The 7,604-nt window shown below is 44.2% G+C and overlaps 1 protein-coding gene across 1 annotated transcript in view; it reads right to left on the bottom strand.

Annotated features, from left to right (window-relative positions):
• Positions 1-1,473: 1,473 nt before the first annotated feature.
• Positions 1,474-7,604, bottom strand: part of Syx6 (Syntaxin 6) — a 30,670-nt gene continuing 24,539 nt past the window's right edge. Inside the window, exons 6-7 of the mRNA XM_089583145.1 lie at positions 4,103-4,304; positions 1,474-1,890 (exon numbers count right to left, since the gene is read on the bottom strand). Of these exons, the coding sequence (XP_089439271.1) occupies positions 1,814-1,890; positions 4,103-4,304 (279 nt within the window). The 3' untranslated portion in view covers positions 1,474-1,813. The remainder of the gene's footprint in view (positions 1,891-4,102; positions 4,305-7,604) is intronic.

Below are 7,604 nucleotides of genomic sequence, written 5' to 3'. Positions count from 1 at the left end.
TACACACACACACATGCAGCCGGCTCTTCTCATAATGGGACTAATAATGCTTTCGCATTAAAAAAAAGTGTGGCCAGCGATGCGCAGCTAGGTTCAGACGGCTAACGAATGTGTCCGATAGATAGCTTCCATCGCCGCAGGCTGGCCGCGAGACTCGGAAACTGAAACTACGCAGCCCGTCTATTTTTTGGCCTAGAATCAAGGGCATAATCTGCCATTACACATGTCGGAGGTGCGCGGGCTATACTGCACTATGCAATAAGCAGGATTTTTACACGATCATTTGCCAATTCGGCCCCCCGTCAGGAGTCGCACACAGAATCCTGCAAGTGGGCTTTCCTGCATATCAAACTTGACCAAAACGAGATCGCTGAACTCTCGCTATAAGTTGTGAAGGTGACATGATGAGTGCCATGGGTTTGGGCATGGTTTGGTTTATGTGGTTCAACATCCCAAAGCAATTCAGGCTATGAGGGATGCTGTAGCGGAGGGCTCCAGACCACCTGGGGTTCTTGACGTACACCGACATCACACAGTACAATGGTCCCTAGAATTACACTTCCATCAAAATGTGACCACCGCGGCCGGGATCACCTGCGTCTGTCGAGTCAGCAGCCGAGCACCACAACTACTGAGCCGCCCCGGAGGCCGGTGTGAGCATAGGTGTGTGGAATCAAACAAAAAACTGCACGCATTTGCGTTGCAACTGTTTGAAGCAGGTGGTTGGCCACAATGTTCACATCACGTGATATATGGGAAAGCCCACTTGCAGAATTTCGCATGTGGCCCAAGCCTAGCGGAGTCCTAACGTGACCTGTCCACGCGATAAGCGACAGCTGAAAGCGAAGAGGACGCCTCTGTACTATTTTTCCTGGAACTTTAAACCTGATATTTACAATCTGCCCAGATACTGCGGTTCGCCGTGGTCGGATTTATGAAAGTCGGTGCAGTATTGGAATGCTGGTGAATATTCAGGAATTCTCAAAAATTCTCGAATACCAACTCCTCGAATCGAGTATGAAGCAAAGAACAAACATTCGATTCGTATTTGAAATTTCGAATATTTGCAAACCTCCACTTCTAAGTCAAACAATACACTGGATAAAGGGTTCTCAAAATAGGTTCTTTGGAGCTCTTTCTGGGTTCCCACAAGCACATCTATCCGCGCATGCATCAACCCCAACCTTTCTTTTACCTACTTTATTCTGGGACTGATCCTTGCTCGCAGCAGACTCATTATACAACTAGTCATTATTAATTGAGAGGCTGTGCGTCTTCATGAAAGAAAGGGGCGGAAGCTGAGATGTCAGGTTCGGGGTTCCTCACCAACTTTTGAAAACTGTTCTTAGAAACGCAGTTTCACAAGCAAGTTCAAATCTGTTTGTAAAATAGCGCACAGACAGGCCTTTTCAAGCTCAACTGTAGCAACATCCACAAAAAACCTAGAACTTCACTTCCAAGTTGCACAGCAGATGGATTTCAAATTTTTTATTCAGAAATGTAGACCAAGCCATCGAAGACAGAATGGAAAGGGACAAAAAGGAAAAACAGATGCAGTTTACCCTATGGCACATGAAAAGAATAACAATGTAAACATAATGACATGCAAGAGTACAATGTTTAACTGCACGGCACGGTGTACGTGAGCAGCCACGTGCACAGGTAAGTTATGTACATTCTTAATACGAGAGTGGCACCCTCTCAAAACCGTATAATATTATTCTGGTTCAGTGTCATGCTTCCTCTATGCCTCTGGTATCTGCAAGTGTCCTCCAAGCTGCAAAAATTCATTAAGCTGCGGCACGCACTAGGTCTAGAGGAGGAAAAAGAGTGCCACAACAACCACCATCACCCCTGACAGAGCTCCGATGGCCATCCACTGCCGACGATCTGAAAACAAGTGAGGCCTTGTCAGTGCACAGCAAAAATCAGGAATAAATAGAGTTCACATACTGTATGCAGGGCGGCATATCATAAGCTGCCACCTTTCAGTTTTGGAATAGACCCCTCAATGAAGATTGTAGTGGCTAACTAGCCTGCTAACAAGCAAAAAAGATGACAGAAGCCAACAGCCACAGAAACCAAGGGGCAGAGGGGATTTTTTTTTATTAATTTATTTATTTTGTGGTGTTGATAAATTTACAATATTACTGAATATGTTATCGCTTAAAGCTAATTGATTAGAAAAGCAGAAGAAAAAACAACCACATGCCGCCGGTGGGATCCGAACCCACTACCTCCGAATTACGCGTCCGGTGCTCTACCTCTGAGCTATGGCGACGGCTGTCAAACCTTCTGCTTTCGGGGGTATTTATGTTTACAAGTAACCTAACCTTGAGAGTGTTTAGCTTTAAGCGATAACATATTCAGTAATATTGTAAATTGATCAACACCACAAAATAAATAAATTAATAAAAAAAAAACCCTCTGCCCTTTGGTTTCTGTGGCTGTTGGCTTCTGTCATATTTATAACGAGCCCCTCATTCCCCTTCCCTTGTTTGCTTAAGCAAAAAAGATGGTTGGTTTGGTTGGTTTATTGGGTTTAACGTCCCAAAGTGACTCAGGCTATGAGAGACGCCGTAGTGGAGGGCTCCGGAAATTTAGACCACCTGGGGTTCTTTAACGTGCACTGACATCGCACAGTACACGGGCCTCTAGAATTTCTCCTCCAAAGAAATTCCAGCCGCCGCGGCCGGGATCGAACCCGCGTCTTTCGGGTCAGCAGCCGAGCACCATAACCACTGAGCCACCGCGGCGGCAAGCAAAAAAGAGGAAGACAAGCGCTCATGAGAGGGACAAATCATTGTTCCAACTAGTACACCGACTGCTGGCAATGAATAAATTTTAAATTTTAAATTTTCCTACTTGTTCTGTCAGAACTGTCAAGGAGATGGCAAAGCAGAAATCAAACAGCATGCGCAATGGATGAAGCGCATTCAAAGATGGTACTGAATGCCAAGGTAGGGCACTTCTTTCGCAAATTTAGCAACAATTTGACAACAGTATCTCCTGCAACAAAACCAAGTGGGCCAGAAAGGCGAGATTAGGAAATCAATGTTCCATGGTTTACTGGCTCTCCACTGTAAACCCTACACTTCTTTCAAAACACTGCTTGCTCGGAATCAATTTCTACAGCCGTCCTCACTCTGCCCCGTTCACCCCTCTCCTGAAGCAATGTTAAAAATGCAAAGCATGTCTGAAAAAAAAAGAAGAAAACAGCACCTGCTACATCAGGTCAGCTCTATTCAGTTCCATATTATGAGCAAGATTGCTTTAGCAGTACAGTTGGCATCACACTTGTGATTAGCACCTGAGTGATCAGTGCCCAGCATGCCAAAGGTGCTAGGTTCCAAACACAACATTCGCATGAAAGTAGAGCAACATAGCCTAGCAGGAACAGGTGCCCTGAAGACCACTACCCTAATACCATCAACAGCTGTCCAATTTCACTTTCTGTAGCAGGCTGCACACAGCTTGAGCTGTTTGTACACGAGGGTCCAGAGGGGGCACACCGGGCCCCCTCCAACATTTCTCCAGAGGGGTAAGTAAAAACCCCTCAGTCTGCAACAGCTTGCACTCAGATCAGATTTCTGACAGACACTCAAATTCTAGGACGCTAATAATGTAAATAAAGCACACTGGAGCTGAGCTAGCCTGCTTCGTAGCCAATCGTAACGCATTTCGTTTGAGCAACCAAAAGCAATCATGTCCCAACGGAAGTCTTTAACTAACCTCTGTTCGTGAGCATGGTTAGCAGAATTGAAACAGACTGCATGCAAACTTTTCTAATGCAGTCGATCACTCCGTGTGCGCACATCTTTATAAAGCTGCCCATTGCAAATAGATTTCATATGCATTAATAAGTACACCTTTGAACAGTGCAAAAGAAGAAAAATGTAAACAAAAATATTTAATAAATACAAAATAAAGCATGCAATAAATAAATAACTAAACCTCCAAGCTTTGACTCCACCCCTCACTCCAAAAAAAGGTTCCGGAGTTCCTGCACGAGATGCATTGGTGCGACTGTCAATGAACATGCACCAGTTCTAATAACATCACATTCTTGAAGACTAAATCATAGCATAAAACCAAGTCTCACCATTAGACATGTGGAGGACTTTGGCCATTTTCTTGAGCGCTCCATCTATCTTGGACTCTGCATTGTCCATGTCATGCCCCAGGTCATCCAGCATTACCGACTGCTCATCTAGTTCATTGCCTATCTGTTTACTCATGGACTTGAGAGTGCCCACAGACGTTTGGATGCCCTCCAGTTCATCATCTTGTGCAACCATCAACTCCTGCACAGAGCGAAACAGAAGGATACACTTTCAGCTTGAAGCTACTGAGGACACAGGTCACGCGCTTGTAGCTTTCTGCAGAAAAATAAGGTTTCCCATTTGCCACTTTTTTTTTTTCGTCGCGCTCACTCTTCTGTTACTGTAAATATACCTAGAATGTTTCTTAGCTACATGCTATCACTTAATTAGAAGGTCCTTGTCTGATCTGTACAAACTGAGACCTCTGCAAAATGCTACCTCAACCACAAATGAATAAAAAGAGTTCACCAGCAAACACATCATGCCCAGACTTGCAGTTTCAACAATGTGTAGTGTCCGCTTTGTCCCTTAAAGCAGACAGCTGGGCTAGTTGCTTGATTCCAATGTGGAAAGGCACACTAGCTGGTATTAAAAGAGGTGGCTGCAACAAGTGGAGAGCATAACAAAGGCTGCATTTGCTACATCCACCACCACAAATGCAAGTCAGGCTACACTGCACAAATCATGCTTTTAACCCCCCCCCCCCCCCCCCCCCAAAAAACACCTTCCTACTGTGGACAGTGTATCTGAAGCACGTAACCATTTCCTCTACCTGCTTCCTGGCTGAATCGGCACAACGAGACTTAATGGGATATGCATGCTGCTTATGCTGATAATAATACGATACGGTATGTAAACCTGCACCATCAGCAGCCAATGTGTGCTAAGCTTGAGTTAAGGCAATATAAATATATAGTGCAGTTTGATGACAGGCAAAAAGAATTAACTCCAAAGAAAACCATAATTTGATCTTCAGCTATCTGAATCACATTTCAGTGGCAACCATGTCCGGTCTCAAAACACTTTGCACTCCATCCATAGCACTTGCGTTGCAAGTCACAATAGGTGTGATTGCACCTAGCCAACTGCTGTGAATGAATGCTGCATTTCAGTACAGCCCAAAATCAAAAACTTGAAAACTTGACTCTCCCATGCCGCCAAGTGCGATCAGCAAGTTGAACAAGGCAATTAATGCGGTAAAAATATTCTGCACTGATTTCTGCAGCAGCCAGAAGAGCCAAAAAACTAATCCTACTAAAGAAGGAATAATGTTATACTTATATATGTTATATCTGGGGTTTAACACGTGGGTTAATTTTGACCATTGGGGTCCTTTTAACATGCCCCGACAATGTACTTCCCAGTTCAATCGCAGATTAGACTCATAACAGCAACAGGTATCCAATTACTCAACACTCTTCTGGGCTCAGCAAAGAGTTTACTCACAGGGGTTGTAAACTGGACCAGTCGAAATATGTTGACACAACTGTATAACCAGCGAAACAGTCAAGGTCCTGCACTGCAAGCTCTCACACACCCCAACAACAAGGTACAACTGTGCCTGTATACCACTATCCTTGTCAGTTCTTTTATCACTTTTCATCACACTTTCAAAAAGATTAAGCTGTCCTAACCTCTGTGTATATCACTAAATCCCCCAGTTTACCACGAAAAATCACAGGTTTTGGCATTTTTTGGCAGAAGCCAGTAGGAATGATAGAATCCAATAAACTGAATGACAACAACATGCTTGTATAGAAAGAGTCATGATACAAGGCGCCTGTCAAAAGCATTACAGCATTCGCACCAATATAATTTTTTTTTTCCTTAAACTATGTGTTTAAGAAACCACCTCGCATTACATTTTGAACCAAGCTAAGAATTTAGAGTGAATTTCTATCACTGTTCTTCGAGATACCTGCAGCGAGCTCACCCACCAGGCTTGTGAGCTACGAGAAAAAGACAACTTCTCGACACCCTTTGTCCATCTAGGTGAAACGCAACATGCGTTGGCAAGAGAGAGTTGCCACAAGCATGAAAAGAAAGCTACGCGAGTGGCTGGGGAAGAAGAAAAGGCAATGAAAGAGCCACGAGGAGTAGGGGGATAAAAATGCAAACGGGCACAGAACTGTGCAGCATAAAACACGAAGCAATAAATGGCGGCAGCAGTCTTTGTGCAAGGCCACTAGTGTCAATGTGTGGGAGGCATCCTGTGGCATATTGCAGATTGTCTGTTCCCGATTCCCAGAACTTAAAATTTTCTGCCGCAGAAAATTGAGGGCCTTAGTCACTGTATACATGTGCGTGAAGTTAATGGACTTGTTTTCAACAACGAAAAAACCTGATATCAAATATATATCTACAGCTAAAGTTTACACTTGCTCAGGGCTTTTCTACAGATGCTTGCCATTTAAATGGGTTTGCTTGAGACTAATCCACATGCTATATGAGCTGTACAACCACCCTGCTTTGGACCAAGTTTTAAATAGTAGTATAGTAAATATTGAACTTCACAGCCAATGCTGCCATGTACTGCTAATACTGCAACAGAACGCTGAAGGTATTGGTGAACTTTGAAGCAAATGATGTACACAACAAACCTGAGTTAGCATAGGAACAAGGGCACTGAGCAGAGAGGAAAGAAGAGAGCACTGCTGGCAGTTGTAAAAACCGGAACTTTTTTTTTTCAAGAAACCATGGCAAAAAGTCAACCCCCGTCTTATATACCGGTCATTGGCGGAAAAACTACGGAAGTCTTGCAATAATGGCCGGCTGAAGTAAACAGCCTCCATCGCCATCAGCGGCACAGCGGTATGGCGATGTTGTGGCGACACCAATTTGCGTTTCCGTTGTCACAAAGTTACTTTGGTTTGTGGCTGGGTGTTGTCAGCGTGAAAATCTCGCCCCGCAGAGATGGTGCGCAAGTCTTTTAGAAAATGCATCATAAGCAATGCGCTAGACAGCACAGAGAATGATGCTCTATGGGACGTGGGCAGCGAGAAGCAATTGTCATCCCACTTGAGTTCGGAAGACTCTGATGACTCGGAGTAACGCTTGCGCACTTCGTGCCCTTCTGTGTACTGTACACCCAGCCAATTCTTTAACAGTATCGCGCGACCATTGCCTCGCGTGTTTGTCAGCACCTTATCATGGCACCGAGGGACGAAAGAAGCTAGAGTAAGCGCATGTGTACACATGTGCGTATCTCGCTTGTTTCGCCATTCAGCGCCGTTAATAAGGCGCTGACAAGCATGCAGGTCGATGGTTGTGTGACAGTGTTACAGAATTGGCCGGGTGTACATACGAGCAGTATCTAAATGAAAATAAATACTGTCACCATTGTGCAGCTGGAGTCGCAATTGTTTCAAGGTAAGGGTATGTCTCGGTACTTTTGCCATTGAAAAAGATTTTTTTTTCATTTTTAGAATTGGTTAGTTGGGAGATCGACCTATATTCCAGTCCGACCTATATTCCGGTTTTCACAGTATCTACAAATACCAT

This window comes from Amblyomma mixtum, chromosome 3 (assembly GCF_055824585.1).
Source record: "Amblyomma mixtum isolate Tamu chromosome 3, ASM5582458v1, whole genome shotgun sequence".
NCBI lineage: Eukaryota > Metazoa > Arthropoda > Arachnida > Ixodida > Ixodidae > Amblyomma > Amblyomma mixtum.
This window is presented reverse-complemented; position numbering and strand designations above follow the sequence as displayed.